Below are 20246 nucleotides of genomic sequence, written 5' to 3' on the forward strand. Positions count from 1 at the left end.
ACAGACTCTTCTCTCCCACTCATCACCAGACTGCTTAAAAAAAAAAAAGCACAGTGCTCACGCCTGTAATCTCAGCTACTTAGAAGGCTGAGATCTGAGGATCATGGTTCAAAGCCCGCCTGGGAAGCTGTTCTCTCCCCTAAAGGATTTCCCCAAATGTTGTGGGCCTCACCTCTCACTTTCTCCAGGATTTAATGAAATGTCACCTTGTCCTGGAGGCTGTCCCTGGTGGTCCTACTTAAAATGCCACACCTGACCAGTGGTGCTGTCTCCTGCCTTCTCTATTCATGTTCTTGTCTTGGGAGGACAGAGACGGAGGCAGGTGCCCCTGGGGCCTGTGTGCGCTCCTGAGTCTGTGCAAGGGTGCTCTCCGTCCCCCCAGCCCCCGCCCCCACTCCCAGTGCATCCCAGGCCTGTGTGTGGCTCCAGATCCTGTGTGTGCCCTGCCCCATCCCCCCTGCCTGTGTGCGCCCCAGGCCTGTATGCACCCCGAGCCTGTGTGCGCCCCCTCCGCCTGTGTGTACCCCTCCGCCTGTGTGCACCCCCCACCTGTGTGCACCCCCGAGCCTGTGTGCACTCCCCTCGCCAGCCTGTGTGCACCCCCCCGCCTGTGTGCTGTGTGCACCCCCCCGCCTGTGTGCATACCGAGCCTGTATGCACCTCCTTCCCCTGCCTGTGTGCACCCCCCTCGCCGGCCTGTGTGCACCCCCCAGCCTGTGTGCATGCCCAAGACTGTGTGCACCCTCCCCCGGCCCAGCTTAAGTCAGCCCTTGGGTCTACAGGGCCCCCAGCAGGGCTGGGGGGGACAGTCACTCCTGTGGGGTTCACAGCGTCCTGGGGAGGAACGCAGAGCGGCGGGACAATGGTCATGTGTCCCGGGGCCGTCCTTGTTCTCAGGCTGTGCAAGGACCGCGCCCCTCGCCGGTCAGGCGTGGGCTCAGTGGGGAGGATCCTATGGCCACGCCCCTTGCCCCATGCGCAGGCGTGGGCTCAGTGGGGAGGATCCTATGGCCACGCCCCTTGCCCCGTGTGCAGGCGTGGGCTCAGTGGGGGCGGTCCCGTGGCCACGCCCCTTGCCCCATGCGCAGGCGTGGGCTCAGTGGGGGCGGTCCTGTGGCCACGCCCCTCATCCGTGCGCAGGCGTGGGCTCTGTGGGGAGGGTCCTGGGGCCACGCCCCTCGCCCGGTTTCCGCTGGGCGTGTCTCCAGCAGCGGGGAGCCGTGGCGCGGCTCTTCTCTACCCGCCTGGGACGGTGGCAGAAGTCTTGGCGGTGGGAAGGGCAGGCCTGTCCTGGAGCTGGGCTGACTGCATGCCATGGGCTCTGACAACACTTTCCAGAACTTTCTGTGGAGGGAGGAGTCTCTGTAGCCGTGCTGACCAGCCTGTAGCTATGGGCCACAGGTAGCTCCTGAGCCCTGAAACGTGGGTGGAGATGGGGGACCTCGAACCTCAGCATTCCATAGCTGTCGTTTTAATTAATTTCAATGAAGCTTAACTAATCTCAGGAGCCCAGTGGGTCCCAGCCAACGGCCCAAGCCAGCTCAGAGGACACCCCAGTTCTTCTCTGGGGTCTGGAGCCCAGGGATGACACTTTGCATACCGCAGGTCTCCTCAATACCGCCTTGAACCCAGGGCACCTGGGACTCTGCCCTTTCCTGACGCCCAGGCCCCGGGCGCTGGAGAACCTTCCTTGGTGGGGAGGCCCGGCCCGCCCAGCAAGCCAGCGCAGCGGCCTGGACTGCGCCGCTCAGGGGTGCGGCGTGCACACTCCGGGGTTCTGCCACCCCCCATTCTGTGCCTGCAGAAGGGATGCAGCCCAGCCCAGTCCCCATGGGGATCCTGCCCCTAAATATGGAAGTGGAGGTTGGGTCCACATGCTACAGCCAGTCTGTGCATGAGGAGCCCTCAGCTTTGCCTAAGAACACGGGGATCACCAGAGAGAGCGGGAAGCGGGGAGGGGGGGGACGACGGGGGACGACCGTGGGTCAGGAGTGACCCCGAGTGACAGGAGGTCCAGGCACCAGGTCTGATTCCTGATTGGGGCTCTTTTGAGGGTCCCAGAGGAGGCGCTGCTCTGTGAACCTCACTTTCCCTCATCTGTGAGTTACACATCCCCCAGGTGCCTGCGGCGTGGGAGGGGAAGCGGGGAGCGATGGGGCCACTCTGGCAGAGTCTCCCTCGCACGCTGCCCAGGGCTGCCGGTTGGGCAGGACCAGCTCAGAAAGGGCCTGTCTGGAAAGCTGTGAAGATGACCGAGGGCCCAGCGGCTCTTGCGTTGTCAGGTCTGGCCCTGCGCAGCGATCATGGTGTGAATTACAGCTGTGGGGGAGCCGTGATTCATTCACTGCGGCTCAGAGCGGGGCCGGGCCGATCTGATCCACCAGTAATGAAGAGCCTCCTCCGCAGAGGAAGAGGCCGCGCCGGCAGGTCCTCCCGAGGAGGGAGCCTGGGCCCATCCATCACCCTGTCTGCTCTAGCGATTGCGGCGTTTTGCTGAACTGGCTGAACAGAGCCGAATTTGTTACTCCCTTCAGAAATTCTCCAAAAGCTGAGCTCGCCCTAATCCGAAGACAGCTGAGGGGGCAGTGCAGACCCAGCAGACAGACCTGAGGCACCACCCTGGGTCCCCGGTGTGGGGGACCCCATGGGTCCAGCCGGCAAGAGGGCCGCCCCAGCCAAACCTCCACTCCTCAGCAGAACTGGACTGTAATCCGCCCTGATTCCAGATCCTGGCCACGTCACTGCCAGTTTCTCCCTGGGAGGAGTGGGCAGTGCTAACCAGAGTTCCCCAACGAGGCTGCAGTCTTCATCTGGCTCTTGGCCGCCTTGGTTTTCAGTAGAGAGAGTTGTGAGGGCTTCCCTTTTAGGTGGGCGAAAATTTCTATTTACCCTGCCTTGGAGCAAGTCTTAACTCACTAAGTGTCTCAGTGCGGGAACGCCGCCCACGGGAGACAGAGCCGATCCTCAGGGAGATGTTTAAGAAACTGCAGCAAGCGTACACACACACACCAACACGAACCGCCACCATGGGCAGAGGGTGAGTCCACAGCCCAGCCTAGCATGGCTGTCAGGGAGGTGGACGTCCCAGCCCCCTTTCCTGCCCCCCGTGGTGGCTTGTCCCTGTGCTGAGTGGGCCTGGGGGTTGGGGAGCCTCTCCGTCATGCAGGGGTCTCAGGAACAGGGGGCTGGAGTGGATCAAGCTTCAGGCAGGGCTTGGCCTGGTGCCTTCATTCTAGGCCCATGGCACTGTTCCACAGAGGGGAGGGCCTCATGGGGGAGGGGTGCTGGCCAGAGCCCCTGTGCCCTGGCGGAGAGAAAGGCCAGGAGCGGCCCCCCCTAACCTCTGCCCCGGCCAATGCTGACCCTGGTGGGGCCGCTGGGGCTCTGGGCCTGGCTGGCAGAGCACTGTGGGGTGGGCTCTTCCAGTGTTGAGAGGATCTTGGGCAGGGGCTGCAGATCCCATTCACCCTGTAAGGAAGGAACCAGGAGGTAAACTGAGGCTGGGAGGGGGGAGCATGGTGGGGTGCCACATCTCCAGCCACTTTTCTTGCCCTCAAGCCAAACTCTGTCCACTCCCCACATACACAAGCTGCTCCTAGGGATCCCCACCATGCCCTCAGTTACTTGGTGACCTGAAAGCAGCAGGGAGCCATAGCTCTAGCCAGGCTGCGGCCGACAGCCGAGCTTTCAGTCCCGGTAGATGTGGTGCCGCGCTGCGCCGCTGTCAGGTTTAGCAATTAACTGGAAAAGGTTTGCTCCTGGACCCCCGGGCGGCAACGGTTTCCCCCTTCCCTGCCTGACTCTATGCAGGCCCAGACTCCTGATGGCGGCTCTGCGCGCCGGGCCGCGGCTCAGCTGGGGAATCAATTAGGTGCCTTTGAGTCCCAGAGGGTCTCAGGCAAGGAGCAGGAAAGCAGCTGCGGGGGCAGCCGGGGCTCCCCGCCCCCTCCCAGGTTTTATGTTTAGGTTTTAGGGAGGCTGCGGATTGGCTGTTGGCAGGAGAGGTGGCTGCCCTGCCCTTCCCCACAGTGTTATGGTCTGTCCTCCTTACAGTCTGTCACCGCTGGGTCATTTTCTCCAGCTGGCGCGTGTGAGTGCTTCCTGCCCAGGAGTTTAGGGTGCAACACCAGAGTCATGGGGAGGGGCATGGCTGGGTCCCCCGTGGCCCCACGGCGGGTATCTGACAGCCTACCTGGAAGCGGATGGCGGAGGACTTGTTGCAATGCATAGAGATAGGGGCAAAGTCGTACAGGGCCTTGAGCACATCCCGGTTAAAGGAGTTCCAGGGCACAGAGGCAAACTGCTGGGGGACAGAGGCCTGAGGGCAGGTGCAGACACCTTCACTGTCGAACCTGGAGGCAGAGGAGGCAGCCCAGGCTGAGGCTGGGAGGGGGAGGAGGGAAGCCCTGCAGGATGCCGGTGAGGCCTCCAGCAGTTGCCCTCCCTGCGCCCCCTCCCCCAGCCCTGCCACTCATGTGGGCTTCCCAGGAAGCTGTGCTGGCCCTGTGCCCCTGCCAGCAATGGATTCATCCCTTGTGACACCTTGAATTGTTGGTTAGGGCTGCTCTGGGCTTGGTTGTGAATTAGGGATTGATTAGTGATGCCTGCCACAGGCACCTCCAGGAGCTAGTTGGGTGGCACGGTGCCAGCCTTGCTCCAAGGACTTGGTGTGGATTCTTCAGGTCTGCTCAGCCTCCTATCGGGGCCTGTGGGTTTCCGTCTTGGTTCTCCTGGGGACCCGGAGCACAGGGAGGCCCTTCACCTGTTCACCAAGTGGAAGTATTTCTGCAGGAAGCCAGCGTCCACGGCGCTCTTGCAGAGCTCCAGCTCCGTCTGGGGGTAGTAGTGTATGTAGTTGACACACATCTCCTCCAGGATCCCGAAGCCGCCCTGCAAGCCACAGGGATGGCCGTCAGTGGGCTGGCGTCCCTCGCAGCCCTGGCTGGGAGACAGGCGACAGGCGGTACCAGTGGAGACAGATGGGTTGGGGAGGTTAGGAAGGCTGTGGGATGGGGCAAGGGCCAAGGCAGTACTATTTTCTGGGTACAAAAGCTGAGTCTCAGGGGGACGAGGAGACACACACCCTGCCATGGCTGTTCAATCAGAGGCACAAACGGGCCTGGAGGAGCCTGGAGCTGAGAAACCCACCCTCCTCATGCCCCGCCCACCGACCCCCAATCCCCCCACCCAGCTGAACTCTGAGAGGAGCAAGATTACACATAGGCGGCTCAGCACGCAGCAAACACCACCCAGTGTGGTGCTGCTCTTACATCCCGACCCTTCTCCAGGTGAAGGAGGGCAGCCTCGGAGCCAGGGCTGTGTGTGCCGCGGGGGCCTCTGCCAGCCTCTGAGCTGTGTGTGTGCCGCGGGGGCCTCTGCCAGCCTCTGAGCCAGGGCTGTGTGTGTGCCGCGGGGCCTCTGCCAGCCTCTGAGCTGTGTGTGTGCCGCGGGGGCCTCTGCCCCCGGTGTGTGCCCCCAGCCCGGGGTGGGCAGCTGTCAGCCCTAAGAAGGCAGGTAGGGAACAACCCGGCTCAGACCCCCCTAGGGTAGCTGGGCCATAGGCACGGGTCTCCCTTCTCTGAGCCTTCATTTCTCCCCTGTGACAGTTCAGGCTAAAAACCTTGGGGAATGAAATGAGACTGTAAGCAACACAAACGTCCATCCACCAGAGAATGAACAAATACCAATACTGTGCCCCTCAACCAGGTATCGTGACTCACTCCTGTAATCCCAACTACCAGTGAGGCAGAGATCAAGGCCAACCCAGGCATGAAAGTTCACAAGACTCCATCTCAATCAGTTAAACTGAGCAAACATCAGCACACACGCACACACATATACACACACACACACACACACACACACACACACAGAAGTAAAAGACTTGGGGTGTGGTTCAAGGGGTAGAGTGCTGGCCCAGCAAGCTCAGGTCCTGAGTTCACACTCTAGTACAGTATCAGCATCATCGTCACCATCCTCATCACCAGCACGTGCCATTTGTAGGGCTACAAACAGTGGCGTCTGTTGAGTGACAGCCCGCTGGAGAAGGGTGTAATAGAGTAACCCTCCATTCCAAGAAAGGGAGATTCTGTAACTTTATACACAGGGAAAGAAACCACACGACTCCATCAAGAAGAAATGTCCAGAATGGGCCAGTCTGGATTCAGCAGGTGGCGGTGGTTACCAGGGCTGGTGGTTGCCTGCGTCTGTGACTGTACTAAAGTCAAACAATTGACTGTGGTGCGTAAATTCTGTCTCCATAGATGACTTTAACTAAAAGTGTAACATGACCAAGAGGAGAAGGGACACGATGGTGGTCTGAAAGACACGGTCATGTTTTGTGTGTGCGTGTGCTGGTCCTGGGTTATGAACTGGGGGCCTGGGAGCTGCCTCTGGACTTTTTGTTGCTCAAGGCTAGCACACTTGAGCTGCACTTCTGCCTTTTTGCTGGTTCATTGTACATAAGGGACTTGCGAATTTTTCCAGCCAGAATTGGCTTCAAACCTTCGTCTTCAGAGCTCAGCCTCCTGAGCAGCTGGGATTCCAGGCGTGAGGGACTGTAATGGCTCCTGCCCAGAGCTGCCATCTTGACTCGCTGAATAAGAATCTGGTGACATACAAGTACCAGATTCTGAGGAGGGAAAGAGAGGAAGGAAGGAGAAACGGGGCCCCGCACACTCTTGGGGTCACAGCAGAAGAAGAGCAGCCAGGAGTCCTGACGGAACACTCAGCCCCCCTGGCTAGGGAAGGGAACCCAGAGAAGACACCACGGGGTACAACCAGATGGTTCCCTCAAGGGGTCACCGAATTCAGCCAGAAGGAAAGCAAACACACAAACCCACAGACCACACTGCCAGCTCAGGGGTCCTGAGGGGGGGCGGGGACCAGTCCGCTGCGAGAGGCGCCCCAGAGCCCTGAGCTCGACGGTCACCACCGTCAGCCAATTTCTCTGGGTCGGGAAGCAATCGCAGCGGACAGGGGGCTGCGGAGCCCGTGTGCGAATCCGTGATGAGAGATGCGGCAGCGGAGGACGGAGCGGGTGGCAGGAAACAGGAAAAAACAAATGTACACTCCGGGCAGCCACGGGCGGCTGCGTGGAGAGAGGGCTGCAAACTCCTGGCCAGCCGGGGGCACAAACCCCAGGCCGGGGCTGTCACCTCCACCCTGCGAAGAACCGCGGTCCCCCAGACACGGACAGCCATCAGAAATTCCTAGCTGTTGTGCAGAAGTCTGTCTCTTCGTTCTATTTTTGGTTCTATTTTCTGAGGGTTGGTCTAGCTGAATGAATGGCCTTCTACCCGTGGCTGTCCCCTTCTGTGCACTGCCCAGTTATCCAGCGCATGTCCCAGACACACAGCCTAGCCACGCGTCACGGTGTCCATCCAACAGCGCCATGCTGCCCTGCTCACAAGTTCGGAACTTCATTCAGGAAGATGGAGGTAACGCAGCCACGCGCCCTGCCCCGCGGCGACCGGCACTCCAGCCAAGGGGTTGGGACCCAGCCTCAGGGAGGTTTTAGAGACAGTCCCCCGGGCCCTGGACAGGCACCTGGGGTGGCCGGGGTGACTTACCACGGTGGCCAGCTTCCTGTCCTCCGTGTTGTAAGTGCAAGAGGTGACCAGCACATCGCCCTGGGGATGAGGCCGCAGCTGCGTCAGCGCCCGCCCTCTGGGGCTGGTGGGCAACCCAGCCCCTGGGGAGCAGGTGCCCCCCAGAAGCACCCCTCACCCCTTCATCCACATGAGGGTTACAAAATGCCTGTCCCGGGGGCTGGACTCCATCCGCCCCGGGGCCCCAAAGACACAAGTCATGGGCTCAGGCCTGGCCCCGCTGCTGTCGAGGCTGAGGCCCCCACCGTGGGCCTGGGTCCCCACCCAGGGCCCTCATCCTTTCCCACAGCTTTCAGATGGTGGCAAGGCCAGAGAGGGGCGTCCTCTGTGGCCTTGACCCCATCCTTCTGGCTCTCCACCCCCCCGGCCTTCTCTGGGTCCCCCCCTCTGAGGACCCCTGGGCTCCCTGTCCCCCACCCCCTTGGCACTCACCGGGTACACAGATACCATCTTCTTCAGCATGCGGATCTCCTTGAGCGGGGAAGAGGGCAGACATCAGATTGCTTGGGGCCTTCTCCCACACCCCAGACTAAGCCTCCTGACCCTTGGGTTGTCAGCTCTGCCCTGCCTCTCTGGGGAGCCAGAGCTGGTTAAATGTGGGCTCCAAACAGGAAGGGACAAGGTTAGGACAAGAAGGTGAGCACTGGGGTGATGTAACCTTGCGTGGCTAGGGACCCCCAAAGCCCCTGGCCACCCTGGGGCCAGGATCCAACACCTTCCCCTTGGATTAGAGTGTAAGAGGGGGTGCTGGGTGCAAGAGCCTCAGCGTGGTTATTGCTGGGGCCATTGGAGGGAAGGCCTAGCAGCTGAGGGGGAGGCCAGAGGCGAGAGGCAGGCCCAGCACGCCTAGGGAAAAGCCCAGCGGGCCGAGGGAGGCCCAGCAGGGGAGGGGTAGGCCCCGCGGGCCCCTACCTGGAAGTGAGGGCTGTAATGATTGTCCCTGTTCACGATCTCCCTCTCTTGGCCATCCCGGGCCAGCACAGTGACCACCTTCCTCCCCGTCAGGTGTGTGTGGAGCTGGGAGGCAAAGATTCGGATTCCGGAGGGTGGCAGGGCCTGTGGGCGCGGGGACGCACAGAGTCAGGGCCTGACCCCCAAGGGGCCCCAACCAGAAGCAGGGAGCAGAGACACCCTGCCTTTGTTTCCCTTTTCTAGAGGATTCTTCCTGCTGGTCATAAACCTAAAAAGGCTGTAAGAGCTGGCGCGGGCTGCAGCCTGGGCCTTGCGAAGCAGCAGCAGCTCCGGGCTCCTGGACAGATTCTCTCTCTTTTTTTTTTTTGTTGTTGGTCGTGAGGCCTGAACTCTGGGCCTGGGCACCGTCCCTCAGCTGTTCAGCTCAAGGCTAGTGCTCTACCACTGGAGCCACAGTGCCACTTCTGGTTTTCTGGTGGTTTGTTGGAGATAAGCGTCTCATGGACTTTCCTGCCTGGGCTGGCTTTGAACTGCGATCCTCAGATCTCAGCCTCCTGAGTAGCTGGGATGACAGGCGTGAGCCGCCAGCGCCCGGCCCTTTTGTCTCTCTTGCGTCCTGAAGGCAGAGCATGTGTTCTTCTCCGTCTTTGCAGCAGCAGGACCTACGGCGAAGGCTGCCGGGTGAGCAGGCAGGGCCTCCACACTCCCGCCACACTCTGTAGACCCCATGTCAAGGGGGCAACCAGTATGTGTTCTGCAGTGCCCACCAACAGCTCCCTCCCGTGCTTACAACAGGGTGTTCTCCCTAAGGGCACGGTGACCCTGCTGTGCAGCTAGGAGCTGTCATCCAGGCCCACGAGTGACAGTCACTCCCATGGGAGTCGGGGGGGGGAGGGGGAGGGAGGCTCACCAACACGTAACGCCTCAAGGAATTTTCCGGGGTTTATGGTTTCTTTGTTAGATAGACAGTGTCATCAAGCTAAGTGCTGGTGACTCAGGCCTGTAACCCTAGCTACTCAGGAGGCTGAGATCTCAAAATCAAGGTTCAAAGCCAGCCCAGGCAGAAAAAGTCCATGTGACTCTTTTGTCCAATTAAGCAGCAAACAAACGCTGAAGCAGAGCTGTGGCTCACACGATAGAGTGCCAGCCTTGAGCAAAAATGCAAGACAATGCCCAGGCCCTGAGGTCAAGCATTGGCACACGTGCGTGTGTGTGTGCACACACACTACACATGCATGTTTCCACGGTGTGTGAGGGCTGGTGTTTCCAGACAGCGGACAGCCTGGGAGCCCGCCAGTGGCCCAGGCCACACAGAGGGGCTGGGCCCCGTGTCCGAGGGTTCCCGTGGCCACTGCACTGTGTGATGCTTGCATACCGAAAGTGCCCTTCCAGTGCAGTGCATGGAAGCGTGGGCACGCCGCGGGACCAGCCACGGGGGCTGGGGCCGGGGTGGGCGGGGAAGGGGCAGCTGCACACAGGTCCTGGATTCGTGGTCAGGGGAGCGGCCTCCCCCCGGGCCGGCGGGGTGCAGCCCAGCCCGGCCCACTCACCAGCTGGGTGCACTTGTCCGTGCAGTAGCCGGTCAGCATGAAGGCAGTCTCGTGTGGGGGGATGGCCATCACCGGCGTGTACACCAGGCCCAGCTCCATGATCCCCGCGTTGAAACGCCGGAGCGTGGCTGTGTAGTGCAGGCGGATGCCGGAGGAGTCCCGGCGGCCTGCGGAAGGGGCCCGGGGTGAGCAGAGGAACTCACACACTCCCTGCGGACAGGGTCGCCGATGCCCTCGCTGACAGAACAGCGCGGGAGGCAGCGGGCCGAGCGGCTGGGACGCAGGGCACCACAGAGGCCGCGGGCCGTCCCTCACGCCTTGAAACCAAGACCAGGTGTCTTCTCCCTCCCCCTCCAACATCCAAACCCCAGTAGCTCCTGTATCTCCCAGCTGCTCACATCAGAAGCTAATAACAAAATAACATAAGTGAAAGAAAAAGGCACTTGGCTAAAATTCAGATAGGGATTAAATAATGAGATAATTGTGGGATTTTGATATTTATAGAGAAAGCAGCCCATCTCAGGATTGGTGAAGTGACAGGAAAGGCCTTATATTGGGTAAAGGATCCATAAATACAAGCAGACAATCAGGAAGAGGCAGACATCGCCTGTGCTTAAGGAGGTTTTGAAAATCCATTTGCTTTCAGGTTTTAAATGAGCAATAAATCCCCTCTCATGCTAGGGCCGAGCCGCATTGCGGCCGCCTCTGTGTGTGCTGCAGATAATTCCAGCTGCGGTCCTGCCGGGCGTAGGCAGCCGGGAGGAAAATAACCGCGTCATTAGGAGCACAGCCGGGGTCGGCACCCGGCATTCGGCACACCAGCCTCACAGTGCTCTGAGCCACCACAGCAGTTTCACAAGTGAAAAGGAATGTTGTTTGAAAAGACAGACAGAGAGACAGAGAGACAGAGACAGAGAGACAGAGACAGACGGAGGGAGATGGGCGCCGGTGGCTCATCTCCATATCCCTAGCTCCTCAGGTGGCTGAGATCTGAGGATCACAGTTCAAAGCTAGCTCAGGCAGGAAAGTCCACGAGACTCTTATATCTAATTAAGCAGCCAAAAACCGGAAGTGGAGGTGTGGCTCAAGCAGTAGAGCACTGGACTGAGAGAGTGAGAGAGATGGGGGGGGAGAGACAGATACAGACAGAGACAGCGACAGAGGCAGCGGCCCATTACACACACAATACCAAGAGAGAGAAAGGCAGCAACGCATCAAAAGAGAGAGAGAGAGAGAGACTGCCTTTGGTGGGAGATGGGGCAGCAACACAGAGCAGTCAACACTGCTTCTGACACGATGTTAACTGGCACTCCCATCCTAAAGACCTCGTCTACTGTCCGCCTTCAGGCACAGAGTGATCCAGCGGTGTTGGCTCTGAGTTTCATTCCCCTTCCAACCCCAAAGCCATGTTTAACACCACCACAGAGACACAGCCAGACAGTGGAGGCTCATGCCTATAATCCCAGCTATGCAGGACACTGAGAGCTGAGGATCTTCTGGGACACCATCAGCTCCAGGGAACAAGCAAAATGCTGAAAGCATGGGGGCGTGGCTCAAGCAGAGTGGTAGAGTGCCAGCCTTGAGCACGAAGGCCAGACTAGAGCAGGAGATGCTGAGTTCAAATGCCCCAGTACTGGCACAGATAAATGAATACATAAGCAAACAAGTTACCTCTGTGAAGCCAGCTGCATCCCATGGTTCTCATCCTTTTGCACACCTTGCACTTTGCTTGTGCTTCCCTGGTATGCACACATGTGCATAGGTGTATCTGTGCTCTGCATGCTCCCCAAAGCCCTTGCTGCCATGGATACCGTCTGGCTGCCCCTGAAGGGATGCCCCGTGCATGGCAGGCTCTCCTCGAGTACCGACAGGGCTGGCTAGCGAGCCGGCAAAGCAGGAAGGGGCAGCCAGGAGGCTCTGGGGCCAGGGTACAAATGTGGGAGGTACCAACGTGTTGGGGAGACACCGGGGCTCAGGTTGACAGGCAGACAGACGCCCCACCTTCAGGACCTAAGGGCTGCCGTGGTGAACTGGGGGACACGATCACCTCCCGTGTACCTCACAGAGGTCACGGAGCGCTCAGTGCCCATAAGCTCAACTGTGCTGTACTAAACCCTTCCTGCAGCACCCAGGGCAGACATTGCTAATCAATTACAGCACTGCCCTGCATAGCCAGCCAGAACCTCAGGCTGAGTACTCTTCCAAGCTGCTGACAGGCAGTAGGAAGCCTAGGAGCAAAACCTCTGCTGTCCCTGGCCCAGGCACACACAGAACAGGGACAGGAAACCCCACGTGCATGCTCGCGCTGGACGCCCTCGTCCGTTCCTCTACAGTGACTGGGGGCTGCCGAGCCAGAGCCCCGCCTGTCCCCAAGGCCGCGTTTTCCAGTAGTCAGAGCTTCAGGGCCCGGGGGAGTCTGGGCAGGGACCACCACGGCTCTGACACGGCCTGGACCCCTGCCAGATGCCACGCCGTGGCCCAGCTTCCCTGGAGGGAGCAGAGCCACTTTGTGGACGGCAACAGGCCCCGAGGTCTGGGCTGCACACCCTGAACTGGCCCTGAGCGGCGAGCGAGGGGAGGGGAGGGACGGGCTCAGGCTGGCCTGTGTCACCGTGCTCTGCATCGGGACAGGCAGCAGCTCTGGGACCAGGCCGGCCTCTACGCTCACAAGGCCCAGGGGCCGAGATGGGCCAGAGCCAGGACTCCTGGCCTCAAGTCCCTCCTCCTCCACCTCTGAGCCTCAGTTTCCTCCACTGCAAGGTAGGAGTGCAAAGACCTCCGCCTGGCCTTTCCGTGGGGGGTGGCAGCTGGGATGGTGCCGTCTAGACACCCGCGGTCCTGTGCAGACAGGAGGACGGGCGTGGGGCGCGGGGGCTGCCTGCGGAGGTGGGCGGTGGCCTGTGGCAGGTGGAGGCTGAGGCCTGCCAGTAGTGCCCCTCTAGCACCCCCAGGTCCTTTCCGACTGGACAGGTGGAGCATGGAGCCACGCCTCCCTCCCGTTCCCTACCTTGGATCTTCAGCGGGTTGTGGTAGTGAACTTCTAGGCGGAGGTATCTGGAGGACCCAGGTCCCCCAAAAGCGACACCAGCTTCCTCTGGGTAGTAAAACGCCTGTGGGGGGTACAGAGGGAGGTGTCCGAAGGGGGCCTGGGCTGGGACAGGCGGGGCCGGGGTGGGGGATTAGAAGGCTCCCCTGCTGCTGGGTGGACCAGGACCAGTTCCACCATTGGTCTCACTCCCAGCCCAGCCCCACCTGCTCTGTCCTCTAGCTTGGGGAGAAGGCAGTCATGGAGACCCCAGGGGCTCCTTCGGGGACCAACTTACCTTGCCACCGGGCAGCCCTGGAAGCATGCCGTGCCCAGAACATGGACCCCAGCGTGTATATAAAATCAGTACCCACGCGGGGCACTGTCAGAGAGGGAGCAGTCTATGCGCCCCCAAAGAATGATGGGAGTCAGACATCCCAGAGGCAGCCGGAGCTGTTGGGGCCTGGCCGCCCCTGCTACATACCCCTGCTGTGGGAGGCGGGGCCGGGTCGCCGCGGGTGGGCAGGCGGGCGGTGCTGGCAGCATGGTGCACTCACCTTGGCGCCCAGGGCCCAGGCGGCCAGCACGTGGCGACAGTAGTTGAGGCGCTCCGGCTTCATCTTGGAATCGCACGGGCCACTGAAGAGGGGGAAGGTCTCGAACTCGGCCGCACACTGGAAGACCTCCATGTGGTGTACCAGGGCCTCGTTGCCCTCGGTGATGACGGCCTCGTACTACACAGGGACAGCCACAGGACAGCCCTGAGCTGGCCTGCCTGCTCGCCCTGCCCGCGGGCCGGGGCCTCTGGGCCCATCTGCCCAGCTGTGAAATGGGAGGGAGGAGCAAGGCAGCTTGGAGGGGGGCAGCGGCATGGCAGGGGCCTTGGGCTCAGGGAGGAAGCTGCCAGCCCAGAGCAAGATGGTGCCAGGAGCCCATGAAGAGGAGGCCTGGCGTGAAGAGAGCGGGGGACCCACACAGGCCATTTCCAGAAAAGGTGGAGATAGGCCGGGTACTTCCAGGCAAGGACACTCTCTCTGAAGCACCATCAAGAGGCGGATGGACACCCCAGCCTACAGGCTGGCCCCAGGCACACGAGCACAGCCAGGCTACTCCCTCACACGGCCTCTCCGGTCAGTGTTTCCCCTCTGGAAACAGAGACAGTAGCCAGTGCCGGGTGCCACCTCTGTCTGGCAAACAGTGGCATCCAGTCACCAATGCCATCGCTACGATTTCTGCCCTAGAGAATGAATTAAGCTGTGAGGGGGCAGGTGACCATAGACAGACAGATGGACGGATGGACAGCAGTCCTAGTCCCAAGGGCACAGAGGCCCTGGGGTGGGGGATGGGCGAGCCGGGTGTCAGGGGACTGGGGTGCTGCCGTGACTGGGGTGCTGCCGTGGCTGTGACAGCGGCCGTGCGGGGCCCAGGCTGGTCCCGCAGTTGGGCGCTGAGAGGACACTCGGTGGTGTGCCGCAGCCGGGTGGACCCCACCTACCATGATGATGTGGTGCCGGGAGAAGCCGGGGGGCAGCTCGGTGATGTAGCACCAGTACGTGGTCTCCTGGCCAGGGATCAGGACGTCAGGCGCGCGGATCTCCATGGTGTGTGTGTCCGGGGGCATTGCCGGGGTGCGGACCTCGGCCTTCAGGAGCTGCACCCGCTGCAGCCCCGTCTGCAGGCCCGAGGTGTTGATGGCCTCCAGAGACCGGAAGGGCTCCTCCAGGATGCCGTACACCAGGTGCACGGTGCCATCCTGCAGCCGGATGGGGCCCGTCAGTCCCCCCACGCACTGGGCAGGATCCTTAGCCACCAGGAGAAAGGCTATGTTTCTGCCCACCCACTCCTCCAGCCAGTGGCTCTCAGCGGTGCAGACGAGGGGCTCTGAGTGCCGCGTCCCTGTCTGTGTTCGGATCCCAGGCTGGCTACCCCAGCTCTGTTCCAAATGCATCTTGTCTTTTCTGTTCTGCCTACATCCCATACCCATATAGGGACTTCTGGGCCCCATGGAGCCTGGGCCAGCTGGGACAACCCAAAGGTCCTGGGGCACAGGGTGACAAGGTCGTATCTACGCTCAGGCCAGCCCAGCCTGGGGCACTGGCGCTGCGTGTGAAATGGGGTTTTGAACTTGTGCTGGACAGCACAGACACAGAAAGGCCTGTCAGGGAGCGCTGTGCTGGGGGTGCTGTGCTGGGGGTGCTGTGCTGGGGGGTGCTGTGCTGGGGGTGCTGTGCTGGGGGGTGCTATGCTGGGGGGTGCTGTGCTGGGGGGTGCTGTGCTGGGGGGTGCTGTGCTGGGGGTGCTGTGCTGGGGGGTGCCGTGCTGGGGGTGCTGTGCTGGGGGGCGCAGCCAGGCTCCGGGGCAGGGGTTGGGCCTTCCCACCCCATACCAGAAGTGGAAACCAGCATCCTGGGTGGAACAGGGTGACAGAAACACCTGCAGGTCTAGAGCCACGGTGTGTGCTATGGTGAACTGGGAGGATGCATGCTCTCTCCAAGCGTATCTCAGAGCTCCAGGCAGAGGGCCCAGAGTCTGGGCACCGGCGATCCTGGCCTACCCTGGGACATTCTTCAGATGATCCCCTGCCCTCCCTCACCTCCTCCAACCAGGAGGGAGAGACTTAACGACCAACCAGAAGGCCCAGCTCTGCTCCAGCTCTGCCCCTGAGCCCCTCGGTGCTTCCATTCCTTTCCAGGGCCTTGGCTTCCTCATCTGGCCAGCCCCCTGCTGCTCTTTTCCTAGATCCTGTGCTTGTCCATTTGGCATTTGTAAATTAACCTCGGGCCAATGGATGGCCACAGCTGCTACCTCTTCCTGCCATCCACCAGTGCGGTAGGCCGGTGAGGATGGGATTCTACACCCTGCCACCCGAGAGCTCATGCTGCCAGCGCCTCCCACCCACGTGCTCCGGGCCAGGCGCTGGGGAGGTGGAGCCCGCCTGGGACCCACACGGTACCACTTCCCTGCCAGGCTCTGCCTTTTCTATGGGAGCTGGGTACGACCTCCTGCCACACTGTCCTTGCTCCATTCTACCTCACCCCCAGGCCTGTGCACCCACGTGGCCCTCTGTGGCCTGGGGGCTACCTCCCCGAGAACTGTGCGTAATACATCTCTTTCAATGGTACCGGCCTTTCCATGGTGTCGCTTGACCAGATCTAAAATTAAAGCCTGGAGCCAGGTGCTGGTGGCTCACGCCTATAATCCTAGCCACTCAGGAGGCTGAGATCGAGGATACAGGCTCAAAGCCAGCCCAGGCAAGAAAGTCCAAGCCCCTTATCTCCAATTAACCACCCAAAAGCCAGAAGTGGAGCTGTGGTCCAAGTGATTCAGTGCCAGCCTTAAGCCTAAAAGCTCAATGCCCCCCACCACACACACACATACAGGTAAAACCTAGACACACACCAGCAGCCCTGCCACTGCCGTCTCTAATCACCCAGGCAGCAGACTCTCCTCAGCTGGGGGGCCCTACCTCAATAAGGTAATCCTGGGGGTCGCAGGTGGCAAAGGACCTCTTGAACAGCAGGGACAGGCCGTCTGGTGTCCCCTGTGCCTGCAGCAGCTGGTAGTCCTGCTGGGCATCTAGGTGTATCTGTCCTTTCTGGTCGCTCCAGGCGTCCTGCGGAGAGAGCCCCGGATCTGAGCATGGAGGAATCCATCAGCAGGGCCGGGTGCAGAGCTGAGCAGAGCTCAGGCCCTCCCAATCCCACTGCGGAGTTGTACCTCACTTCCTGTGGAGGTGTCCCAGACCCCTTCCTCTTCCCTTTATTTATTGGCTCTTTTCAGATGGGGTTTTGTTAAGTAGCACAGGCTGGTCCAGAACTCACAGTCCTCTTGCTCATTCTCCCAAGTACCAGGATAATAGCTAGGCTAGCTTCTTTCCTTTTTTTTTCTTTTTCTTAGCATGCATTAGTTTCACAAAGGTGGGGGGGGGTCATTGTGAGATTGCCCAGATGTACACTGTGTCCCACTCAGCCCCGCCCCTCTGTCCCTCTCCTTTTCCTTTCCCCCTTCCTTAAGCAATCACAAGCCAGGTGCTGATGGCTCACACCTATAATTCTAGCTACTCTGGAGGTGGAGACTTGGAGGGCTGTGGTTCAAAGCCAGCCTGTGTAGAAAGGTCTATGAGACTCCATTTCCAAAATATAGTACAACACCAGACCAAAAGGGAGATTCGAGTCTTACACACCAGCCGAACGAGCAAGGTGAGCAAGTGTGAGGGCCTGTGTTCAGACCCCAGATCAGCAAAGAAGGTGTCTGGGCTTCTGATTGATAGGACAGCTGGGTGGCCGCTTGAGCCACAGCAACATTCTTGAGCAACAGCAACATTTCAGGGTGCTCACCCCAAAGAGCTAGCATCACCTTGAATACTGCTCCCTAGATGGCCCTCCTCCTAGTCCCAGGCTTACCTGGAGTGGGTAACTGAGGCCTGAGGATGGTGACTAGGTCTCTAACCCTTCCCTCTATTGCCTGCCTGGCCAGGGCACCCAGGCTCAGACTACAGTGGGCTCCAGGTGAGCACAGGGGACAGAATTCCCCCTGGGGTGGGGCGTGAGGCCCACAGGCCACGAAAATGCCCTGTGCTCTTAGCCTTTGGCTTGTTTCTTTTCCAACATGTTTTTCTTCATTTCCTCAAAGGAAAAAGAACCTTGCAAAAGATTTTTACAAGATGCTCCCTAGAGGAAGGTAGCTGGTGAAGCCCCGGCTGGGGACCCTGTGGGTTTAAGAGGACCAAGGTAGAAAGCTAGCAGGTGGGATCCTGGCTGGAGACCTAGACAACAATGGCTGAACATACTGCCAAAGGAGAAACCCGACCTGACTCTGGTCCACACAGGAAGTACCCCGCTCCCCCCCACCCCTGCGAGGGCCAGGATCCCAGCAGGAGTTGCGGGGGGGTCCCCTGCTCCTGCTCAGACAGCTCAGCACAGCTCTGCCCGGTCCTGCTGGTGGCCTCGGCCAGTGGCTCCTGCTGCAGCACATCACCTACAATGTCTAAGTGGCTGCCCAGCCGGGACCCGGGGCCACTCGTGGGAAACTCTACCCACTTCCGGTGTGGTGGCTGAGGCCAGAGCAGAAGCCGGCCGCCCTGCTCAGATTGGGAAAGTACCCTTGTCTGGAGAAGGCAGGGCCTGGCCCTCTTGTTCCCGTGGCCAGGGAGAGCTGGGTTTTGTCTCTAGAAAGGCCGGTGGCCGATCTCTGCAGGAGAAGGGAGATCTGTGACCTGGGGCGGGATGGGGGTGGGGGTCTTCCTCCTCTGCTCATCTCTGCCATTTGTGACGGACCCCAAAGGCCACTCCGGTGCCTTGATGGCGGAGTGGAGGTAACTTTTGCAGGGAAGCAGCCGGGGCTCCGCCGGCCGGGGAGGGCTTTTCCTCACCCAGGGGCGGGAGGGATCGGCACCTGTTCGCACCGCCTGCGCAGCCGTGTGTGGCACAGAAGGTCTGTGTGCTGTGTTCCTGCGCTGGTTGCTGGTTACCACGCTGCCTGTGCACACACTGGCGGTATGGAAGGGAGGGACGTGGGTCTGCACTCAGGCGGTGGGAGTATGGCGGGGTCTGTGATTTGTCCTTGGGGTTCCTGAACCCCGGCTTGTTGGGGTATGCAGGCAAGGACAGTAAAAAGCCACCCATTTCCCATTTCCCATTCAAATTGGTGTCCCCACTTCTCTCCCCCTCTCCCCCCCCCCAATGCTCAAGCCAGGGACACAGACCTGGTGACCAGAGTGAACTCAAACGTGGAAAGGAGCAGAGTAGGCGGAGGGCCAGCTGGGGTTGGAAGAGCCAGGCGGGAGGAAGGACTTACGGCAAAGTAGGCACTGCCCCCGTCCGTCCAGAGCACCACGAGGTCGGCCCCCTGCAGCTCCCCGCGGTCTGACATCCCGAACAGGACCCCGGCCTGGAGCCCATGCACCAGGAGCTGGAAATGCACGTCCTTCCGGACATAGCTGACATTCCACGAGAGCTCCAGGACCCCCTCGGGGTCCAGGGGGATGTGGTAGGGGAAGGGGCTCTCTGGGGGAGCCGAGCCCTGCAATGCAGCCACCAGGATGACCAGGAAGATGGCCACTGCCGTGCCGTACATGGAGGCGGCCTCACGGGCGTTGGGGCCGGGGAGATTGGCTCGGCGACACTGGCGGCTGGGGGCTTGCATGGCTGCGGGGAGCTCGGAGGGCCGGCTCCACCTGGCCCTTTCTATACCCCAGCCCCCCGTGAGGGTGGATCCTGGCTGCACCCGTAATCACATTTGTCTAGTGGGGAATTCAATTGTCCAGTGGCCGGTCTCCACCAACCTGGGCCTCAGGGCAAACACGTTGCTCCTGCCCCTCCTTAATTGGCACTAATGACACATGGACATCATCTGGGGAATGGACGCCGAGCGGCTGATGCCCTGACGAGCCTCCGGGAAGGCAGGGACGGCGGCCACAGGCCTCACGACAGCCTTCAGCCCGGCGCTGTGACACCTGGCTGGCTGATGGTCCATTCTCGTCCTTTCCTGCCACGTGGAAGGCTTGAGGGGCCCTGCCGGGGGTGACCCGTGAGAGGTGGGCTCCTCGCCATGGGCCTGGCCCCGCCAGCCATGTGGTTTCTACAACGCTGGAGGGTGGACTGATTTCAAACTAAAAATAACAACTATCCCCAAATAGTCAGTGTTTAGACGCTCTCTCCACGGCCTGCTGTTCCCCCTTTTGTCGCCTCTATTTCCCCACCAGCTCCAGCTGGCACCACGGCTGCTCCAGAAGGCGTGGGCGTGCGGCTGGGGTGCAGATCGCTGTGGGGTGTGTTGCTGGGCAGGCAGGGAAGGGGCTGTGTGGAGGACAGGCAAGCGCCAGGGCGTGGCTAGGAGACAGTCTTTAAGGAAAGGGGGTGAGGGTCAAGGCCGTTCCCCTGTCCGGAGCTCTCAAGGACATGACTTCTTCTTGTCTGGACTGGACCAGCTGAACTTACCTCCTTGTAGGCCAGCTGGCCCTCAGCCCTGTTTCTCCCGTATCTGCACAGATCTGCCCACCAGTGCCCTGCGTCCATCTCCCTGCCACGCCTGCTCAGCCTTGCTCCTCTCAGGCAGAGCAGCTGGACCAGGACCGTCACTTCTCGGAGATGCTGCCTGACCTCCTGCTCCAGTCCCGCCAGACACCGGTTCTGAGGAAGGAGAAGGGCT

At 60.7% G+C, this 20246-nt stretch overlaps 1 protein-coding gene across 1 annotated transcript; it reads right to left on the reverse strand.

The window, feature by feature from the left end:
* Positions 1 to 3336: 3336 nt before the first annotated feature.
* Dbh (dopamine beta-hydroxylase (dopamine beta-monooxygenase)) lies at positions 3337 to 19241 on the reverse strand. The gene is made up of 12 exons (XM_013029378.1): positions 18894 to 19241; positions 16564 to 16710; positions 14593 to 14850; positions 13655 to 13831; positions 13080 to 13182; positions 10073 to 10239; positions 8523 to 8666; positions 8043 to 8081; positions 7572 to 7631; positions 4763 to 4890; positions 4193 to 4352; positions 3337 to 3468 (listed from the first exon to the last, which is right to left on the reverse strand). The coding sequence occupies exons 1-12, from the start codon at positions 19239 to 19241 to the stop codon at positions 3337 to 3339; spliced, it is 1863 nt and encodes a 620-aa protein (XP_012884832.1).
* Positions 19242 to 20246: the final 1005 nt, after the last annotated feature.

The sequence above is a fragment of the Dipodomys ordii genome, unplaced genomic scaffold (genome assembly GCF_000151885.1).
Source record: "Dipodomys ordii isolate 6190 unplaced genomic scaffold, Dord_2.0 Scaffold118, whole genome shotgun sequence".
NCBI classification, from domain to species: domain Eukaryota; kingdom Metazoa; phylum Chordata; class Mammalia; order Rodentia; family Heteromyidae; genus Dipodomys; species Dipodomys ordii.

Bases quoted from the DNA above. Each gene is read 5' to 3' on its own strand.
- Dbh (XM_013029378.1), bottom strand. From the start codon at position 19,241: ATGCAAGCCCCCAGCCGCCAGTGTCGCCGAGCCAATCTCCCCGGCCCC. The intron at 16,711-18,893 runs GTAAGTCCTTCC...CTCTCTCCGCAG, and splicing joins GGGGCAGTGCCTACTTTGCC to GACGCCTGGAGCGACCAGAA. The intron at 7,632-8,042 runs GTGAGTGCCAAG...CCTCATCCCCAG, and splicing joins AGATGGTATCTGTGTACCCG to GGCGATGTGCTGGTCACCTC.